We start from the raw sequence: 24016 nt of genomic DNA, 5'->3' as shown, positions 1-24016 counted from the left end.
TCTTTGGATATGATGAAGTACAAAGTATAATAATTTTATTTTGCATTATTATATTTTGGTATTCTTTTTTCCATCAAAAAAGAACTGTTTGTAATCAAATTAAAACTTTTAATGAGGTGACTTTTGATAAAAATAATTATATCCCGAAAGCAAATTGTTCCAAAATTAACATGCATAAAGTGACACTGAAACGTGCTATTTGTAAACATTTTAAACGTAATGAATATTATTTGTTTATTCATTAAAGGTAAAGAATGCTTACACATATAATTTAATTAATTTAATATTCACCATATATTTCACTGCTAAAACAACTTTTATGCTCTTATTTAGTTATATATTACTAATTTACTCTACAAGACTACAATCAGAAAGATATTTGACATCCTAAGTTATATAACAACTTACACAGATAATGAATCAATATGTGATGGGAGTGAAAAAAAAAATCAACACTACTCAGATCTATAAGATTAGAATTAAACCCATTAAATATGTTAAAAATATAATTATTTATATAATTTTTTCTATCAGTTTAAGTTTATACGAGAAATAAATTATAATATAATATCAAAATTTTTATAATTTAAATGTTTAGATATCAATTCTTGTTGATTTTAAAAGAAAAATTTTAGTATAAGACAAATAAAAAAAAATTATATAAAAATTTACACAAATTCAAAAAAAAAAAAAAAACTTTTACGTGAGATGCGGTAATAAGATGACAAATATATGGCGAGTATCATTAGACTTTCATGGTAAAAACCTTTAATGTGGGTTAATGTATGTAGTTTGAAAACTTAGACAAAATATGAGTAGTTCACTGGTTGTGTGTGATAATAACATCATAAAAGAGGTACCCCATCCATCATATAGCTGTGGAAGCTCACCAAATCTGAGATATTGCTTCTTTCCTCGGTCAAGGAATCCTAAGCAGTGACTTAATATCATATCTTTGAATTGAGTGGGTGAATGGGGCACTGACTTTTTCACTTCTTCGCCCCTTAATTACTATACAAGTTAAAGTAGAAAGCGACCAATCTAAATTAAAGCATATATAACACAAATATGACCAATATTAATATATGGATTTAATTAAATATTTAATTTGCATGCCAAGTTAGGGTAAAATTACACAAACATCTAATTATATATTATTGTAGTAGTGGCAAAGATGTTTGATTTAATAATTTTTCATTTTTAAAAAAAAATTACAAACTACACATTATTTAATTATTAATATTATGATTTTTTATGTCCAACTTTTGTTGCATATAATGATTAAGCTCTTTAGTTAATAATATACATATTAAAAGTGACTTCCAAATAAAACAAAACAATAATCCACAATCTCTTGAAGAAGATTATATCTACCAAAAGTAATCCAAGTGCTCCTCAGATTTCCCACTCTTAGACTTTATATATGTAAAATATGAATTAATTTATACTTGTTCTCTTAATTTAATTAGGGTATTCAACGTACCCACCAAAACACATGAATGTAGCTAGGTGTGTAATTTTTTTAGGAAGAAAACGGAAAAGAAGAAACTGAACAGGTACATTATATTATGAAGGAGTTCGTTGACATAACTAAAGTTCATTAATTTGGTTAGGTAATGTGATGTTACATATGGATTTTGAACTTTTATGATATATGATAACGTGATCTTTCATTGGATTCTCTAATGTTTGTTAAATAATAATCATCGTTGCCCACTAATATTCGATCTATCTCATTTACAACTTAATTGTATCGATACAAAGTAATAGTTATAACTGTCATTGCAATAATATATTTTGCTAACCAAAATGTTTGGGAACTAAAATTAGGGAGACAAAGGTAGTCATAGTTATTTATTTTTATTTTTTTAATATTCAAAGTTTTTTATTTTGCATTCTTTAATTATTTATAAAATAAATGAATAATTTTAAATATAATAAATATATAATTACAAATATTATATATATAAAATTATTAATATTAAATTAAATAAAATAATTTTAAATTATTGTCCCTCTTTCTAATATTATTCTATATAATTACAGTTATATGAAAGTATGAAGGTATAAAATTAGCTAGTCTAGATAATTTAATTAATTTTTTGTGATGTATGATGTTCTGACTATATATAATTTAACTTAGTGTGTGTTTACATTTACGTTGATAAAACTGGAGTTTGAATAAAAGTTATTTTATAAAATTGATTTTGGGTAGAAGTGAGTTTGTGCCACCATAATTTATGTTTGGTAATTTTTATTAAAATTGATTTTGATAAAATAAATATTGTTTGGATAATATTAATTAAAATCACTTCTAGATAAATAATTAATTAATTACTAAAAAATATAATATTAAATTATAATATTATTTTTTAAGTATATTTAATTTTTTTATACTTTTTTTATATTTTTTATATAATATTTTTTTATAGTACTCTATTTTAGTATATTATATTTTTTTACTATTGTAATAAAAATGAATATTTATTTATAAAATTATAAATAACATACAAAAATTGACAATTTTTTAAGTATTTTTTATTGTAAAATTAATATTTATTTATTAAATTAAAAATAATATATAAAATAACATATTTTAGTACTCTTTTTAAGTACTCCTAATAATCTTATTTTTATTATTATTTTAGGTTCTAACTTTTATTAGTTATATTTTTATTATTATTTATAATTAATTTTTATTTAATTTATCATTTCTAAAAGAAACAATAATACATATGATAAAAAATTAGAATAATAAATAGTGCACAAAAATTAGAATAATTGTTTTAATACTCTCAATATTTTTTATTTAAAAAAATTATGGAAAAAACCAATAATGACTAGCAACAAACCTAAACGTAGAAGCTATAATTTCTTGCTTCTAGTGAACGGACTTTTGGGATGCAAAATCACGTTGGCGTTCAGAGAAGAAAAGTTGCCAAACATCAAAGAACAACGTTCAAAGTATTTAAACACACTTTTATCCTCTCAAATGTGTTTAACAAATACAACCTTATCGTAGCTTCAAGGTTGAACGAAATACCAAAAAGTTACCATATATATAACACAAGATACACTCATAGATAGATACTGCTCATACCTTGTTCCAACATTAAGGTTCAGGCTCAAATAAACCCAAAAAGGCCTAATTCCTAGATTGGACTTCGCTATTCACCAACCTCATCAGAAGAAGTCGGATTCAACATAGACTCCACCCTAAGGAAGTCGGGAGCAAAGATTAGCTGGCAGATAACACTTATTCGAATAAGTAAATGTCCCCTAAAATCTCTCAACCTACTTCCAGGAGCCAAATCTCAACTTCCCTAAGATAAAGAGACGATTATCCTCCTTAAAAGGTGGAACTACTCCAACGGTGGTTATTGGTTCATCACTATAAATACACTGACACCCCTCAGGTATCTCTAAGTGCCAATACTCTAAAACCTGCTCAAACCCTGTGCTAACTTAGACATCGGAGTGTCTTTACAGGTACCACCCCCATTCTTTCATACACACAAGTCGGACGGAGACTCTCTGACGCGAACCTAGTCGAAGGCTTCCTCCTTCAGACGATTGGGCCAATCCAATGAGTCCAACCCACTAATCTCCGGTTATCCAACGTAACATTGGCGCCGTTGCTGGGGACCTGAGAGATCGACCAGTGATGGCGGACGATTTACACGAAGACAAAAAACAGCATCTGATTCTGAGCAAGAGAATCAGGATGTTAGAAACCACGACGGGGATATGGCCACTCATCAAGGAGTGACCAACCAGCATAAAGAACACACTTCAGGAGTCAAGGACCCGAAGGTAAACTCCTCTGAAGGGCACGAATCAGGAAAGGAGGGACAACCCCATGCAGCTAATTTCATGGGATTGTTCCACGAAGGGCGCCTGGAACAGTTGGAGCAAGAGCTGGAGTGACAGCGAGAGGCAGAGAGAAACTTGAGGAACGAGATTGAGCAACGAAAAGAGCTAGAAGAAAAGCTCTTAAGGCTGGAGTCCGCTCTTAAAAGTCGAAGTTCTCGCAGCAACCGAGAAGATTCTCCCTTAGGAGGAGAGGATCCGTTTAGCGAGGACATCATGAGGGCAAAGTTCCAAGGAATTTCAGATGCCCTAATATGGACCTCTATGATGGAACCACTGATCCAAAACATCATTTAAGCAATTTCAAAAGTCGGATGTACTTGGCCGACGCTTCTGATGCCACTCGCTGCAAAGCTTTTTTCGACAACTCTTACCAAAGCAGCGATGAAGTGGTTCGACAGCCTCCCTCCAAGGTCAGTCACTAGTTTTGACGACCTCTCATAGAAGTTTCTCATGCGATTCTCTATCCAAAAGGATAAGGTAAAGCACGCACCGAGCCTCTTGGGTGTAAAACAGGAGGTCGGCGAACCATTAAGGGATTACATGGAAAGGTTCAATAAAGTGTGTTTGGAGATTCAAGATCTGCCTAAAGAGGCAATGATTATGGGCTTGGTAAATGGACTTCGAGAAGGCCTCTTCTCCCAGTCTATCTCAAAAAGGCACCCGACCTCCTTGAGTGATATACAAGAAAGAGCTGAGAAGTACATTAACATGGAGGAAAATGCTAGGTTTTGAGAGCCAAGTTGGCAACTTGGGCACTCTCACTCATCAAAAGAGAAAGAGAGAGAGCTCAAGAAAAAAGAGGAAGTCGGCCCTGAAAGGCCTAGGAGATACCACTCCTATACTCCTCTACGAGTTTCCCTAGTTGATGTCTACAAGAAAATTTGCCATACTGAAAGACTACCTCCCCCTAGGCCCATCAAAAATAAAATGGGGGGGGGGGGAGTCGTGGCGACTACTGTGAGTACCATAAACTATATGGTCACTCAACAAATGATTGTTACGACCTTAAAAATGTTATAGAAAAGCTGGCCAGAGAAGGTCGGCTGGACAAATATCTCATGGAAAGGTCGGATCATCACGGCAAGAGAAAACGAGATGATGAGGACCGAAGAGATCCACCACCACAGACCCCGGAAAGACATATACATATGATCTCGAGGGAATTCGGTGGAGGCGACCTCACAAAATTATCTCGCAAGAGGTACTTGAAGGAAGTCTACCAAGTCGGGGGCGAAGCTCCCGACCTTCCTACCATCTCTTTCACTAAAGAAGACAGGCAAGGCATCATCCCTGGACATGATGATCCAGTTGTGATAACTATGATCCTTGCAAATGCCCACCTACACAGAACCCTGGTGGATCAAGGAAGCTAAGCCGACATCTTGTTCAAACTGGCTTTTGATAACTCGGGACTGGATAAAAAGGAGTTAAGAGCTTATCCTGATACACTGTATGGAGTGGGGGACACACCAATAAAGCCACTAGGATTCATCCCCTTACACACAACTTTTGGAAAGGGGGCAAAATCCAAAACTCTGAGCGACGACTATGTGAGCATCGACTTTATAGTCGTCGATGTGGGATCAGCCTATAATGCTTTAATAGGTAGGACAACCCTAAATCGGCTCGGAGCAGTGGTGTCTACCCCCCCACCTTTGTATGAAATTTCCAATGTCAGAGGGAATAGCAACCATAAAGGGAGATCAAAAACTGGCGAGAAAGTGCTATAATGAAAGCCTGAACCTGAGAGAAAAAGGCAAGGAGGTTCACACCATTGAGCTCAGAGGAGTTAGAGCTAGGGAAGAGTTACGACCACAACTTGGGGGGAAAACTGAGGAAGTACAGGTCGGAAAAGAGGAAGGAAAAAATACCAACATAGGAACCAGCCTGAAAGAAGATCTGAAGCAGGAACTTATAAGGCTCCTACAAGAAAATTACGACCTCTTCGCTCGAAAAGCCTCTGACATGGCAGAGATAGATCCCGAATTCATGTCACATAAATTGTTAGTGTACCTCGGGTCATGACCTGTTCAACAAAGAAGACGAAAGCTCAGATCAGAGCGGGCCCAAGTGGTGGAAGAACAAGTACAAGCCCTTCTAGAAGTCGGCTTCATTAAAGAGGTCAAGTATCCGGCGTGGCTCGCAAACGTAGTGCTGGTTAAAAAGCAAAATGGCAAGTGGAGGATGTGCGTCGACTACACCGATCTGAACAAGGCGTGTCCTAAAGACCCATATCCACTACCAAATATTGATACCCTAGTAGACTCCAGCTCGGGGTATCAAATCTGTCTTTTATGGACGCTTACTCAGGATACAACCAAATCCCGATGTACAAGCCAGATCAAGAAAAAACATCCTTCATCATGCCTAGAGTAAACTATTGCTATGTGGTCATGCCCTTTAGGCTGAAAAATGCTGGAGCCATATATCAAAGGCTGATGAATAAGATGTTTGCTCCTCACCTTGGGAATTTAATGGAAGTCTACATAGACGACATGCTAGTAAAAACCAAGGATGAGGCCGATCTCTTGACAGACCTCTCGCAAGTTTTCACCACCATAAGAATGTATGGGATGAGACTAAATTCTGCAAAATGTACCTTCGCGGTGGAGGCAGGAAAGTTTCTAGGATTTATGTTTACACAAAGGAGAATCGAAGACAATCCTGACAAGTGTAAAGTAGTCCTAGAAATGAAAAGCCTGACTCCCTTAAGGGAGGTCCAGTAGCTGAATGGCCGACTTGCCACTCTCTCCAGGTTCTTGGCAGGATCAGCATTAAGATTCCTATCACTCTTCTCCCTACTAAGAAAAAGGATGCCAGTTCGAATGGACTCCTGAGTGTGAAGAAGCATTCCAGGAGTTCAAAAGATTTTTAAGCCAACCTCTCATTCTGACCCAACCTACAGTTGGGGAAGAACTCATCCTGTATTTGTCCGTAGCAGACAAAGTTGTAGCCTCAGCTCTAATACAGGAAGACGAGGTCGGGCAGCATCCTGTATACTTCACCAACAAAGTCCTACAAGGCCCTTAATTAAGGTATCAAAAACTTGAAAAGTTTGCATATGCCTTAATAGTAGCCTCTCGGAGGCTACGACCTTACTTTCAAACTCACACAATAAGGGTTTGAACGAACCAGCCCATGAAGCAAATCCTTCAGAAGATGGATATTGTGAGTAGAATGGTTCAATAGGCAATAGAGCTATCCAAGTTCGACTTAAAGTACGAAACTTGGATGGCAATCAAAGCTCAATGCCTCACCGACTTCGTAGCAAAATATGCAGGAGATTAGGAGGAAGCATCCACTACATGGGAGCTATATGTAGATGGATCCTCAAACAAAATTGGAAGCGGTGTAACCATAATATTAGTCAACCAAGAGGGAACTCAAATAGAACTCTCTCTTAAATTTGAATTTCCAGCTTCTAACAATCAGGTAGAATATGAAGCCTTGATTACAAGATTAAAATTGGCAGAAGAAGTCAGTGCCACGAAAGTAGTAGTGTTCAGCGACTCTCAGGTGGTGACCTCACAAATAAATGGAGCGTATCAGGCTAAAGACCCCAATATGAAAGATACTTGGACAAAACCTTGGAGCATCTCAGGCGTTTTGCAAAAACCGAAGTCAAACACATAACTCGGGATCTCAATAGCCAGGCAGATGCCCTCTCCAAGCATAGCAAGTACCAAATCAGGGAGAACAATAGAAGCCTGATCCAAGAAACCTTCCAAGAGCCCCCTGTCGCAAAAGTAGAAGTGATGAGCGGATAATTTATACGCTTTTTGGCATTGTTTTTAGTATGTTTTTAGTATGTTTTAGTTAGTTTTTATTATATTTTTATTAGTTTTTAGTTAAAATTCATTTTTCTAGACTTTACAATGAGTTTGTGTGTTTTTATGTGATTTCAGGTATTTTCTGGCTGAAATTGAGGAACCTGCACAAAAATCTGATTCAGAGGCTGAAAAGGACTGCAGATGCTGTTGGATTCTGACTTCCCTGCACTCGAAGTAGATTTTCTGGCGCTACAGAAGCTCAATTGGCGCGCTCTCAATTGCGTTGGAACGTAGACATCCTGGGCTTTCCAGCAATGTATAATAGTTCATACTTTGCCCGAGATTTGATGGCCCAAACAGGCATTCCAAGTCAGCTCAAGAATTCTGGCGTTAAACGCCGGAACTGGCACAAGATTGGGAGTTAAACGCCCAAACTGGCACAAAAACTGGCGTTTAACTCCAATAAATGTCTCTACACATGAAAGCTTCAATGCTCAGCCCAAGCACACACCAAATGGGCCCGGAAGTGGATTTTTATGTCATTTACTCATCTTTGTAAACCCTAAGCTACTAGTTCTCTACAAATAGGACCTTTTTGCTATTGTATTAGAGAATCTTTTGATCATGTTTTTATGATTGAACCCTCTTTGGGAGGCTGGCCATTCGGCCATGCCTAGACCTTGTTCTTATGTATTTTCAACGGTGGAGTTTCTACACAGCATAGATTAAAGTGTGGAGCTCTGCTGTACCTCGAGTATTAATGCAATTACTATTGTTCTTCTATTCAATTCAGCTTATTCTTGTTCTAAGATATTCATTCGTACCCAAGAACATGATGAATGTGATGATTATGTGACGCTCATCATCATTCTCACTTATGAACGTGTGCCTGACAACCACTTCCGTTCTACAAGCAAACAAGGCTTGAATGTTTATCTTTTGGATTCCTTAATCAGAATCTTCGTTGTATAAGCTAGAATTGATGGCGGCATTCTTGAGAATCCGGAAAGTCTAAACCTTGTCTGTGGTATTCCGAGTAGGATTCAAGGATTGAATGACTGTGACGAGCTTCAAACTCACGATTGTGGAACGTTAGTGACAGACGCAAAAGAATCACTAGATTCTATTCCGACATGATCGAGAACCGACAGATGAATAGCCGTGGTGTGACAGAGCGCATTGAACATTTTCACTGAGAGGACGGGACTGTAGCCACTGACAACAGTGATGCCCAACATACAGCTTGCCATGGAAAGGAGTAAGAAGGATTGGATGAAGACAGTAGGAAAGCAGAGAGACGGAAGGGACAAAGCATCTCCATACGCTTATCTGAAGTTCTCACCAATGAATTACATAAGTATCTCTATCTTTATTTTATGTTTTATTTATCTTTTAATCATTAATCCTCCATAACCATTTGAATCCGCCTGACTGAGATTTACAAGATGACCATAGCTTGCTTCATACCAACAATCTCTGTGGGATCGACCCTTACTCACATAAGGTTTATTACTTGGACGACCCAGTGCACTTGCTGGTTAGTTGTGCGAAGTTATGATAAAGAGTTGAGATTACAATTGAGCGTACCATGTTGATGGCGCCATTGATGATCACAATTCCGTGCACCAAGGTTTTGGCGCCGTTGCCGGAGATTGTTCGAGTTTGGACAACTGACGGTTCATCTTGTTGCTTAGATTAGGTATTTTTCTTCAGAATTTTTAAGAATAAATTCTAGAGTTTCAAGGTGATGTTTTTATCATCACCAAAGCTGATTGATTCTCATCAATTTAGCTCTCGAATGTAATGTCCTGCTAAAGCTTGGCTAGCCATGTCTAATTTCTTTAGACTAAAGCTTTAGACTAACATTGCATGATTCCTGGAATTCTTATTAAAAATTTTGAATCTCTTTATCATCTTTTCCATATAATTTTCGAAAAAGCACAAAAATTTTTATAAAATCTTAAAACCAAAAATATTTTTATGTTTCTTGTTTGAGTCTAGTGTCTAATTTTAAGTTTGGTGTCAATTGCATGTCTTTATTCTTCTAATTTTCGAAAATTACATGCATTATGTACTTCATTGATCTTCAAGTTGTTCTTGATGATTTCCTTGCTCTGATCTTTAAATTCTCTTGTCTTGAGTATTTTGTTGTTTCTCATATGTATTCTCAATTTGTTAGTGTCAATAGTATACAAACTTCTAAGTTGGTGTTTTGCATGCATTGTTTATTTGATCTTAGTTTCATTTTGATTATTCCTCATCATAAAAAATTCAATTTTTTTTAATTTGTGTCTTTTCAAGTCAATAATATAGAGAATTGAAGATTCAGAACATACAGCAGAGGAATTACACAAAAAAAGATGGGCGTTCAAAACGCCCAGTGAAGAAGGAAAACTGGCGTTTAAACACCAGCCAGGGTACTTGGCTGGGCGTTTAACGCCCAAAAGGGTAGCATTTTGGGCGTTAAACGCCAGAATGTATACCATTCTGGGCGTTTAACGCCAGGATGGCACAAGAGGGCAGATTTTGTTTTTAATTCAATTTTTTTTCAAGTTTTCATAATTTTTCAAAATCAAATCTTTTTCAAATCATATCTTTTCAATCATATATTTTCAAAATCAATTTCTTCCCATTTTTCAAAAAAAAAATACTTGCTAACAATTAATGATTTGATTCGACATTTCAAGTATGTTGCCTTTTCTGTTGAGAAAGGTTTAATGTCTGAATCATATCTTTTAAATTTCTTGTTAGCCAAGTCATTAATTTTAAAAATCAAATCTTTTTAAATTGTTTTTCAATTATATCTCTTTAAAACCATAACTTTTCAATCATATCTTTTTAATCACATCTTTTTCAAAATAGTCTTCAATCATATCTTTTTGATTTCTAATTTCAAAATCTTTTTCAAAAATCACTTAATTACTTTCTCAATCTTAGTCGAAAATTACCAATCAATTTTTCAAAATTTCTTTTAATTATTTCAAAATCTCTTACTTTATTTTCGAAAATTCTTCCTCTCTTCTCACATCCCTCTATTTAAGGACTAACACTCCTCCATTATCAATAATTCGAATTCTATCTTTCTAGATAAGTTTGAATTCTTCTTCTACCCTCTCCTTCTATTCTTCTTTTCCTCTGACACCTCAAAGAATCTCTATACTGTGACATAGAGAATTTCATACTTTCTTGTTCTCTTCTCTTTCATATGAGCAGGAGCAAAGACAAAAGCATTCTTGTTGAGGCTGACCCTGAACCTGAAAGGACTTTGAAGTGAAAGCTAAGAGAAGCTAAAGCACTACTCTCTGTAGAGGACCTAACAGAAATCTTCAAACAAGAAGAAGACATGGCAGCCGAAAATAACAACAATGCCAACAATGCAAGGAAGGTGCTGGGTGACTTTACTGCACCTACTCCCGACTTCTACGAGAGAAGCATCTCTATCCCTGCCATTGGAGCAAACAACTTTGAGCTTAAGGCTCAATTAGTTTCTCTAATGCAACAGAATTGCAAGTTCCATGGACTTTAATTGGAAGATCCTCATCAGTTTTTAGCTGAATTCTTGCAAATCTGTGACATTGTCAAGACCAATGGAGTTGACCCTGAGGTCTACAGACTTATGCTATTCCCTTTTGCTGTAAGAGACAGAGCTAGGATATGGTTGGACTCACAACCTAAAGAAAGCCTAAACTCTTGGGAAAAGCTAGTCAATGCCTTCTTGGCAAAGTTCTTTCCACCCCAAAAATTGAGTAAACTTAGAGTGGAAGTCCAAACCTTCAGACAGAAGGAAAGTGAATCCCTCTATGAAGTTTGGAAAAGATACAAACAATTGATCAGAAAATGTCCCTCCGACATGCTTTCTGAATGGAGCATCATAGGTATCTTCTATGATGGTCTGTCTGAACTGTCCAAGATGTCATTGGATAGCTCTGCTGGAGGATCTTTTCATCTGAAGAAGACGCCTGCAGAAGCTCAAGAACTCATTGAAATGGTTGCAAATAACCAATTCATGTACACTTCTGAAAGGAATCCTGTGAACAACCTAAACACTACTTCTCCCCCTTGGCCGAAACACAAAGCACCCCTCCATCTCCTCTATTTCTTCTTTTTCTACTCTCTTCTTTCTTCTTTTGCTCGAGGACGAGCAAACCTTCTAAGTTTGGTGTGGTAAAAGCGTTGCTTTTTGTTTTTCCATAACGATTTATGGCACCTAAGGCCGGAGAAACCTCTAGAAAGAGGAAAGGGAAGACAAAAGCTTCCACCTCCGAGTCATGGGAGATGGAGAGATTCATCTCAAAGGTGCATCAAGACCACTTCCATGAAGTTGTGGCCATGAAGAAGGTGATCCCCGAGGTCCCTTTCAAACTCAAAAAGAGTGAATATCCGGAGATCCGACATGAGATCCGAAGAAGAGGTTGGGAAGTTCTTACCAACCCCATTCAATAAGTTGGAATCTTAATGGTTCAAGAGTTTTATGCCAATGCATGGATCACCAAGAACCATGATCAAAGTGTGAACCCGGACCCAAAGAATTGGCTTACAATGGTTCGGGAGAAATGCTTAGATTTTAGTCCAGAAAATGTAAGGTTAGCATTCAACTTGCCCATGATGCAAGGAGATGAACACCCCTACACTAGAAGGGTCAACTTTGATCAAAGGTTGGACCAAGTCCTCATTGACATTTGTGAAGAAGGCGCTCAATGGAAGAGATATTCAAGAGGGAAGCCGGTTCAACTGAGAAGGCATGACCTCAAGCCCGTGGCTAGGGGATGGTTGGAGTTTATCCAACGCTCAATCATTCCCACTAGCAACCGGTCCGAAGTTACTATAGACCGGACTATCATGATTCATAGCATCATGATTGGAGAGGAAGTAGAAGTTCATGAGGTTATATCCCAAGAACTTTATAAGGTGGCGGACAAGTCCTCTACCTTGGCAAGGTTAGCCTTCCCTCATCTCATTTGTCACTTCTGTAATTCAGTTGGAATTAACATAGAGGGAGACATCCTCATTGATGAGGACAAGCCGATCACTAAGAAGAGGATGGAGCAAACAAGAGATCCCACTCATGGACATGAGGAAATTCCTCATCATGAAATCTCTGAGATGCCTCAAGGGATGCACTTTCCTCCACAAAACTATTGGGAGAAAATCAACACCTCCCTAGGAGAATTGAGTTCCAACATGGGACAACTAAGGGTGGAGCACCAAGAACATTCCATCCTCCTCCATGAAATTAGAGAAGATCAAAGAATCATGAGAGAGGAGCAACAAAGGCAAGGAAGAGACATTGAGGAGCTCAAGCACTCCATAAGATCTTCAAGAGGAAGAACAAGCCGCCATCACTATGGTGGACCCATTCTTTAATCTCCTTATTCTTTATTTTTCTGTTTTTTTTTCGAAAATTATGCTTTATGTTTTATTTATGTTTGTGTCTTATGATCATTAGTGTCTTAGTGTCTATGCCTTAAAGTTATGAATGTCCTATGAATCCATCACCTTTCTTAAATGAAAAATGTTCTTAATTAAAAAAGAGAAGAATTGCATGAATTTTGAATTTTATAACAGATTAATTATTTTGATGTGGTGGCAATACTTTGACTTCTGAATGTATGCTTTAACAGTGCATATGTCTTTTGAATTTGTTGTTCATGAATGTTGGCTCTTGAAAGAATGATGAAAAAAAGGAGACATGTTACTGAGGATCTGAAAAATCATAAAAATGATTCTTGAAGCAAGAAAAAGCAGTGAATACAAAAAAAAAGAGAGAAAACAAGCAGAAAAAGCCAACAGCCCTTTAAACCAAAAGGCAAGGGTAAAAATAAAGTCGTGATCCAAGGCAAAAAAAAAGAGTGTGCTTAAGAACCCTGGACACCTCTAATTGGGGACTCTAGCAAAGCTGAGTCACAATCTGAAAAGGTTCACCCAGTTATGTGTCTGTAGCATGTATGTATCCGGTGGTAATACTGGAAGACAGAGTGCTTTGGGCCACGGCCAAGACTCATAAAGTAGGTGTGTTCAAGAATCATCATACTTAACTAGGAGAATCAATAACACTATCTGGATTCTGAGTTCCTATAGAAGCTAATCATTCTGAATTTTAAAGGATAGAGTGAGATGCCAAAACTGTTCAGAGGCAAAAAGAAAAGCCCCGCTCATCTAATTAATACTGATCTTCATAGATGTTTTTGGAATTCATTGCATATTCTCTTCTTTTTATCTTATTTGATCTTCAGTTGCTTGGGGACAAGCAACAATTTAAGTTTGGTGTTGTGATGAGCAGATAATTTATACGCTTTTTGGCATTGTTTTTAGTATGTTTTAGTTAGTTTTTATTATATTTTTATTATTTTTTAGTTAAAATTCACTTTTCTGGACTTTACTATGAGTTTGTGTGTTTTTCTGTGATTTCAGGTATTTTCTGGCTGAAATTGAGGGACCTGAGCAAAAATCTGATTCAGAGGCTGAAAAGGACTGTAGATGCTATTGGATTCTGACCTCCCTGCACTTGAAGTGGATTTTCTGGAGCTACAGAAGCCCGATTGGCGCGCTCTCAATTGCGTTGAAAAATAGACATCCTGGGCTTTCCAGCAATGTATAATAGTCCATATTTTGCCCGAGATTTGATGGCCCAAACAGGCGTTTCAAGTCAGCTCAAGAATTCTGGCGTTAAACGCCGGAACTGGCACAAGAATGGGAGTTAAACGCCCAAACTGGCACAAAATCTGGCGTTTAACTCCAAGAAAAGTCTCTACACATGAAAGCTTCAATGCTCAGCCCAAGCACACACCAAATAGGCCCGGAAGTGGATTTTTATGTCATTTACTCATCATTGTAAATCCTAAGCTACTAGTTCTCTACAAATAGGACCTTTTTGCTATTGTATTAGAGAATCTTTTGATCATGTTTTTATGATTGAACCCTCTTTGGGAGGCTGGCCATTCGGCCATGCCTGGACCTTGTTCTTATGTATTTTCAACGGTGGAGTTTCTACACACCATAGATTAAGGTGTGGAGCTCTGCTGTACCTCGAGTATTAATGCAATTACTATTGTTCTTCTATTCAATTCAGCTTATTCTTGTTCTAAGATATTCATTCGTACCCAAGAACATGATGAATGTGATGATTATGTGACGCTCATCATCATTCTCACTTATGAACGTGTGCCTGACAACCACTTCCGTTCTACAAGCAAACAAGGCTTGAATGTTTATCTCTTGGATTCCTTAATCAGAATCTTCGTGGTATAAGCTAGAATTGATGGCGGCATTCTTGAGAATCCGGAAAGTCTAAACCTTGTCTGTGGTATTCCGAGTAGGATTCATGGATTGAATGACTGTGACGAACTTCAAACTCGCGATTGTGGGGCGTTAGTGACAGACGCAAAAGAATCACTGGATTATATTCCGACATGATCGATAACCGACAGATGAATTGCCGTGCTATGACAGAGCGCGTTGAACATTTTCACTGAAAGGACGGGACTGTAGCCACTGACAACGGTGATGCCCAACATACAGCTTGCCATGGAAAGGAGTAAGAAGAATTGGATGAAGACAGTAGGAAAGCAGAGAAACGGAAGGGACAAAGCATCTCCATACGCTTATCTGAAGTTCTCACCAATGAATTACATAAGTATCTCTATCCTTATTTTATGTTTTATTTATCTTTTAATCATTAATCCTCCATAACCATTTGAATCCGCCTGACTGAGATTTACAAGATGACCATAGCTTGCTTCATACCAACAATCTCCGTGGGATCGACCCTTACTCGCGTAAGGTTTATTACTTGGACGACCCAGTGCACTTGCTGGTTAGTTGTGCGAAGTTGTGATAAAGAGTTGAGATTGCAATTGAGCGTACCATGTTGATGGCGCCATTGATGATCACAATTCCGCGCACCAAGAAGCTAAGCAAGATGTCCTTGAAGTTTCAGGAGAAGATCAAGCCGGAGGAGGAGGAAGAGAAGAAGCAGAAGAAGAGGATACCATAATGAGACGAGAGGAAGTCCCCAAATTGTGAGGAGGAGGAGGAGGAGGAGGAGGAGGAGGAGGAAGAGTGCCAACAGCCCTGGCAGCATCAACTCAGGCCCGAGACCTCTTCTTGGCGTCCTGAACTTTCTGGTAGGAAAAGCTGGAACTTTTCTTCACCATTTCTGAAAATGAAGAAAACAGAGAATTAGTCTACAAATTGGAAGAAGTCAAAAATAGCAAATCGAAGGATTGCAAGTCAAAAATAAAACAAATCAACAATAAAGCTACCTAATTGGGTCCGCACAAAACTCGAAGACCCTTGAAGAAATTTTTTGGTATCCATATTAGGGGCCATTCTCCAAACTTCTCGGAAGAACCCCACAACAGCCTCCTCAATCTCATCCAGGTCATCCAGACCATATTTATCCACAGGAGAAGCCTCTAACCAGTAAAGAGAAAAATAGGGAGAAGAATTTTCATTCAGGAAAAAGGGATGGTGACCCTACACGGCTTGAACTTTAAAGAAAAAGTTTTTGAAATCATGGAAAGATTCATCAAAAATGGAAAAAACTTTCTAACCTTGAATGGCTTGAAAAGAAATTCACTGTTGCTTATTATTTTACCCACTGAAGGGCTTGGTCATATGAAAAAGATAGAAAAATATCTTCAGAGAGGTCGGGAAGTCCAGTTCTCGGCTGACAAGCTGGTAAATTTTCATGAAACCCCAAGAGTTGGGGCGAAGTTGAGTAGGGGCAACTCTGCAGTGGTTCAGAACCTCTACCTCAAAATCAGAAAAAGGCAAAAACACTCCCAGACGGGTAAAAAGGCTCTCATACATAAAAAAGAAATGAGAGTCAGCGTCAGTAGCCCTCCCAAAACAAACCCAGTCTTCAGGACCCGGGGCAATCAACTCATATTTGGGTTCATCCTCATCAAGAACACAAATCCTATGGTGGGTGCGGAGGTCAGTAAGGTAGTCGGTGTCTACTAAGGGTTCTTCCCCTAGAACAGTACATCTACCCATCACGAAAGAGACTCGAGGGAAGACATCTTTTGTAGTAAAAGAAGTAGATAAAAAAGACAGCGAGACCTACAAAAAAAACGAAAAGGAAATCAAACACAGAACCTCTAAAAGGATAAAGCAAGCCCCTCAACAAAACAGAACCACTACGCTTACAGGCAGACTCGATATGAACATGCCAAAATTCCTCTAAAAATACAAAGTAGAGCACCCAACAATAAAGAGGAGAGAGAAAAAGGCTAACCTTTGTATATGGGGTAAGAAGGAGCAGGAAAAGTATTTATAAATATGCCAGGGGTAAAACAGTAAAACGAGGCTTTCATTAAAGATATGTGCCGTTACTAATGTAACTGCTCCCCACGTGTAAATACGAAACCCCTAACGGACATGACGTTTGATTAGACGCGACTGTTGAAAATTTTTAAATCACGTCGGTTTTAAAATCACGTCGGCTACAAGCCCAAGTTCAAATATTTGAATCCAACTCTTAAGTAAAAGAGATCGAACTCGAGTAGGGGCAATATTCATACCCTGACCCAACACTAAGGCCCAGGCTCAAATGAACCCAAAAAGGCCCAATCCCTAGATTGGACTTCGCTACTCACCGACCTTATCAGAAGAAGTCGGATTCGACATAGACTCTACCCTAAGGAAGTCGGGAGCAAATATTAGCTGGCAGATAACACTTATTCGAATAAGTAACTGCCCCTAAAATCTCTCAACCCACTTCCAGGAGCCATATCTCAACTTCCCTAAGATAAAGGGACGATTATACTCCTTAAAAGGTGGAACTACTCCAACGGTGGTTATTGGTTCACCACTATAAATACACTAACACCCCTCAGGTATCTCTAAGTGCCAATACTCTAAAACCTTCTCAAACCCTGTGCTAACTTAGACATCAGAGTGTCTTTGCAGGTACCACCCCCACTCCTTCATGTACACAAGTCGGACGGAGGCTCCTTGATACGAACCTAGTCGGAGACTTCCTCCTTCATACGATTGGACCAACCCAACAAATCCGATCTACTAATTTCCGGTTACCCAACGTAACAGATATTATAAGACAAAAGTATGTATTTCATTGCCATGCAGAGCTTATGGAATTTTAAATAAAACTAGAAGTTGGACATTATATATATTGGATCCTCCTTATTCTGAAGTCATGCATCTCATCATCCTTTATATTTGAATGATATATCAACCCACCATAAAAAAAGTTTATTGCACACACAACAAGAAAACATAAAATACAATCACTTCTTTTTTCCTTTTTGGTAACAACATGAGGCGAACAATTAGAGTTTTTTTTATATACACTAGGAATAAAATAAAATAAAATAAATTGTGAAATAAATAACTGTCGTCATTGAGAAAGACAAAAGATAAGACTTTGGTTTTGTCATAGATGAGTTGGCTCAATATACTCATTATTATTATCGAATAAATAATAAATAAATAAAGAACTACCAACATATAGGAAGTAGCTAGTTTTGAAGAGTTTGGAGCGGGGCAGCTGGGAACATTGAATTTAGAATCCGTTCAACTTTGATTACTTAATTATAACTCTCTACTATAACAATTGAATTGACATTATCTATTTTATTTATTTTTTCCCCTTTCTTAATATTCAACATATAATTAAATCTTAACATAGTTTAATTTTGGACCAAAGAAAAAAACACTTAACCTAATGTTAAAATTGATACCACTGGTAAGAACCAAACATACCTGCACGCACCACCCAAAATTGGCACCCCAGCCATTTAGCAATGCTTTTCGAAACCGCTGCTAGAGGGTGCCACCATTTGCCGCCTATGGTGTAGCCTATAGTGGGGATCTAAAAAATTTTGATAGTGGGACAAAATATATATAATATAATAAAAATATTATGTGTACATAAAAATTAGTTATTAAATTATTCATTAATCGTTAGATATTTATATATAAATATATGTATTTTTAATTTATTTTTAATTTATATTTTTTATTTCAATATGTATATATGTAATTTTTTGTATGTACATATAATATGATTAGTCTTTAAAACATATAATTTATAAATTAAAACACTAAAATAGTAATTTAAAAGATAACATATAATTTAAAATTTGGTAAAGTATACTTTGTATTCCTGAAGTTTGGCAAAAATTTCAAAAATACCCCTAAATTTTATTTTGTTTCAGTTTTGTCCCAAAAGTTTTTTATTTGCGTCAAATATACCCTTGACGGCTAAATTTTCAAAAAATTTAAGACTAATCTAACAATAATGTATGAAAATTATGCTTGATTTGCTTATGTTGAGAGTTGTTCTTATGAAATTATTGTTGAATTAGTCTTAAATTTTTTGAAAAATTAGCCGTCAATGGATATATATTTGATGCAAATCGAAAACTTTTGGAACAAAATTGAAACAAAATAAAACTTAAGGGTATTTTTGAAACTTTTGTCAAACTTCAGGGACAAAAAATATACTTTACACTTTAAAATTTTATTATTTAGGTTTTATATTTTTAAAAAATTGAATAATCTTTTTTTTAATAATACAATCGAAATATATCTCTTTTTATGTAGAATAATACTACATATTCAATTTTTTTGTTAACTAAATCCAACTAAATTAGTCTAAGATCATAAAAATAAGTTATGACTAACATTATTCAAAGTCTTATTGTTTAACTTGATTAGACTTAGTTCATTAAAAGACTTAAATGTGTAGTATTACTCTTATATATATATATATATATATATTTAAAAATTTACTTCTCATACAATTAGAAACCAATTTTTATTAAAATTCATAGTTAAAAAAGTTCTTTCAATTAATGCACTTGTTACAAAAAAAATTAAAACTAATATAAAAAAAGATAAATAATACTCTTTCGAGTCGATTTCGAAGAAAAAAACACAAATTTTTATTTAAATTGAGAATTGATGATTCTAATAATATTTAATATAAAATTCTTAAATTGACTATGAAGTACTAAAAATTGAGTAAAAAATTATTGTGGGGTCAAATTCAATAATTTAGTGGAGATGGACAAATAAATTTTATTATCATATACTACTAAAAAAAAATTCAAATTGTATTGGAGGCGCTTGTCTCCACACTTATACACATGCATCCGTCTCTGGTAATACACAGAGACACAAGATATGATACGACACCGTCATTTTAATTTTGATAAATACGAAGACACAATATATGTATAAAATAAAAAGAAGTTTGTAGATAAATTATGATAATATATATTTTGATATTTTATGAAAATTAATAAATTAATTATTTTTAATTATATAAATCATTTTTTATTATTTTTGTATTAATAACTTATAATACATATTATTTACAAACACATTTTCAGAATATAAACTAAAAATAAAATTAAATATATTGACGCATTATTATATTTGGATACGTCTAAATATATTTAAAAAAAATTTTTTATCAAACATAATTAGACCGAGAAAACAGACATATTAAATGAGTATTATACCTAAAATATATTTAGCGTGTGAGAATGACAACTCAACAAAGCATCCAAATTCTCAATGTGACCAAGTATTTGATATGTTGGATAATATATGTGTATAAGTGCATTTATGGTTAGACATCGTGTCCTACATTTAAAAAAAAAATGCCTCTGGTGATAAAAACACCAAAATTTTCATTTAATTTTAATATAATAATTCTCTTGGTGAATTTAAATAAATAATTAAAATGACGTTTGTTTTAAAGCTTGTGCTGCTGCATATATTCAAATTCATTAAATTGCTATTACTATTGGTTGTTGAATTATTTGTTTATAGCCTCTTATTCTCTTAACATGCATGTGTGTTATATATATGAAGACTATTTAAATTCTCACTATTGATGTGATCATCACTTCTTTGACGAATTATTGGATAATATTATAAGTGTTTTATAAGTGTATTTAAGGTTAGACATTGTGACCTAAATTTTAAAAATGCCTGGTGATAAACTCACCAAAATTTTAATTATTAGAATTTATTTTTAATTTTAGTATAATAATTCTCTTTGTGAATTTAAATAAATAATTACAATGGCGTTCAGTTTAAAGCTTGTGCTACTGCATATATATATATATATATATATATATATATATATTCATAAATTGCTATTACGCTATTTGGTATTTAACTATTTGTTTATAGTCTCTTAACATATGCATGTCCTAATGCCTCTTAAAATTTGCACGTCGTAAGCAACAATTACTATTACCTTATGAATTTTATAAAATTTTAAAAGAATTAATAATCAGAAGTTGTACAGTTGATAGGTATTTTTAATTAATCTGAGTCATTAATTTATTTAAATAAATATTAAAATTTCAAATTTTATTTGAATATGCAACAATATATTGATTAAGATAAATCTTGATTAGACTTTGTCCTTTTAAATTTTGTAAAATCACAAAAAAAAATTAAGTTAGCATATCATTTTAATATTTAATTTTTTAATTTAAAAAAGAAAAGAAAAGAAAAGATATTGTAAAGTAACGGGAATCCAAGTGGCCTTGAAAATAGTGAATGGTACAGTTTCAAATGATAAAAACCAACACTTAGAAAAAGAGCATGCAAATGAATGAATGAATATATATGATGTAGACCTTCTAGTAAAGTCAAACTTTTGGAGCTTTTTACGTTTGATGTATTGCTTGCAAGAGAAACAAAGCATCGTTTGTTATTCATGAAAAATATATAGAGAGAGAGATGCATTATTTCAACAACAACAATGGATATTTGAGAGATAGGATAAAGCTATGGGGTCTAATAAACATTAGTCTATGTAGATTCGGTGAGTAAGTGGTCCCAAAGAAGCAAATCACGTGCATAGATGCATCAAAGTTCCCAAGCAAAGCATAATTCCACAACAAAAGAATATTTTAATGTTACTCTTAAACAAACACAAAGAAGAAAAGCAAAGTGTAATGTTATTTAAATTCTACACTTAATAATAGTATCTTATGTACCTATGTTATTTCATACAGGGGAGAGGAATGTATTTTATTTAGAATTATAAACGAAGGGATTGTATATTTTAAAAATAAAAGAGAGCAGACTGTATTTTATTTTTTAAAATAAAGAAATTTCGGTTAAGGATGAATATTCACACACATATTTTAGTTAATATAATGTGTGTCTATATTTTAGTTATTATTTTTATATAAAGACATTTTTATGGTAGTCATCTTTGGTTAATTATTGCTATTAGGACACTTGTTAATAGTATTTATAATAAAAAAATTATTTTCTTTTCTAATGATGAATGTATTATAAATTTTAATTTTGTAATTAAAGACACTTGTTAACAATATTAAAAAAATAAAAGGGTATTTAAATATTTATCAAATTTATATAGTGGAGAAAAAAAAAGATAAGTCGAATTTGAGTAGAAACAATACTTTAGTTTTATCAAATACTCATTTTATTCATGAATAAGTCTTTAAAGATTTCAACAAACATACTTATAAGAAATTATTAAAATGACAGCACTCTAGAAATATAATTCCTCTATATTGTTTGGACAGAAAATAGTTATTACTTATTTGTAAACTAATAATTCCAAGGAAAAAGAAATAGTAAAAAAGATGGGAAAAAATAATACATTCAAATTCTATACAAATATAAATAAAAAATTAACTTTAAAAATAATTATTCATAGACAGAGGAAAAAGTAAATAAAATAAATATCTAAATAAGACATGTATTTTCTAGTGATGAAAATTTAATATGATTGAATTAAAAATAGGAGAAAGAAGGGTTATTAGAAGAGACAGCAGTTAAACAAGAAGGTGGAAGCTTTCAAAGCGTTCTCTCTCTATTGGGGGCGTAGGATCCAATGCATCTTATAAAATAAAACTCTTTAACTTCTTCTCCCTCTCCCTCTTTATAACCATGTACTATACACATTCATTCATCTCTCTCAAAAAAAGTACATCCAAAGAAGCTATAAGAGAAAATCACCAAAACAAAGAAGGAAAGAAAAATATTATGATATAACTAACCACCAACAATATAGTACTCTCTTTTATGTTCATTATCTTTTCTTCATTCCCACCTTCTTATTCTTAGCTTCTTCATATAGCTATAGCTAGCTTCATATTTACTCAATTTCCTCCAAGAAACATATATCTTCTTCTCAATCAAAACATGCGAGATTAAAAAAAAAAAAGAGAAAATTGAGGGTTTTATTATTACTATTATTATTATGAAGATGGGAAATCTGGAAATTAGTGTTGCATGTTCCAAGCCTTCTTCTTCTTCTTCTCATCATAACAACAATAATATTATTGACAAAGAGATCAAAGAAGAAGAAGGAGGCTACCTCGAGGGTATAATAGTACTTTCCAAGCAACGAGACCTAGAATCAAGAAAGGAGCAAGAAGAAGAAGAAATTGATGTTGATGATGATGGATTCAAGACTCCAACATCAATGGATCAAAGAATCCCAATAGAATCAAAGCGATGCCCACCAGCACCAAGAAAACCAAAGCCGCCGTTGTTATCTCTCAAGAGAAAACCGCCGTCATCGTCGTCGCCGCCGTCTTGCTGCATCGTCAGCTGCAGATACCACCCACTTGATCTCTCCAGAGAAGTTGAATTATTGTTTCAGAGAACAACACCACAACAAAAGCATCATCAGCTTCTTTCTTCAGACCAAATAATAATCAGCAAGAAAATTCGAAGGGAATGATATAATATTAATATTAATATTAATATATAATCTATGGTGCAAAAGCAAGCATGTTTTCTTCCACATTTGTGTGGTTTGATGAGGTTTCCTCTCTGTAGTGTGTCATGTAATGGGTGCAATGCGATGAACTTGATTCTCAGCTTCACCATAACTTTGGTTAGTTTTCTTTCTTTTTCTTATTATTATTATTTTTTTAGTTTGGCACTGGAATTATGTTTGTTATACTATTGTTTCATAGAAAAAATTAGATGAACGAACAATTAGTACTTAAAATTTTAGAACTCATTGCAAATATTACATGTGAACTTCAAAGGTTACTTTGTGATGAAAAACAAAATATTGCAGGTAATTTGTTGTAGATTTAGAATTTTGTAGCAAATAATGATCCATGACCATTTTACCCAAAAAGCCTATGGAAAAAAGAGCTTACCTTCTGCTTTTTATGTGTGCAAAATCTGCACAAAATAATAATTTTTAGTGAGTTTAATATTATTGGCTATGAGACTATCTAAATAAATTTAGAATTTCATTGGATATATTATCCGTATAATAACTATTAGTTTAATTAATTGTGTATTTTGTGGATCAATCATTTTTATCATCCCATATTGAAAGCCCTCATTAAAGCTACTCCAAATAATTAGAGCATCTATCTTGTTAC

General features: G+C 34.6%; 1 protein-coding gene across 1 annotated transcript; it reads left to right on the top strand.

Moving 5' to 3' along the window:
* The first annotated feature begins 22476 nt into the window (after positions 1-22476).
* LOC130962083 (cyclin-dependent protein kinase inhibitor SMR3) lies at positions 22477-23787 on the top strand. The gene has a single exon (XM_057888175.1). It carries the CDS (start codon positions 22870-22872, stop codon positions 23353-23355), a length of 486 nt encoding a protein of 161 aa, XP_057744158.1. The 5' UTR covers positions 22477-22869; the 3' UTR covers positions 23356-23787.
* Positions 23788-24016: the final 229 nt, after the last annotated feature.

The sequence above is a fragment of the Arachis stenosperma genome, chromosome 2 (assembly GCF_014773155.1).
Source record: "Arachis stenosperma cultivar V10309 chromosome 2, arast.V10309.gnm1.PFL2, whole genome shotgun sequence".
Classification (NCBI taxonomy): domain Eukaryota; kingdom Viridiplantae; phylum Streptophyta; class Magnoliopsida; order Fabales; family Fabaceae; genus Arachis; species Arachis stenosperma.
The sequence above is the reverse complement of the archived record's forward strand: the minus strand, read 5'-3'. Positions and strand labels throughout refer to the sequence as shown.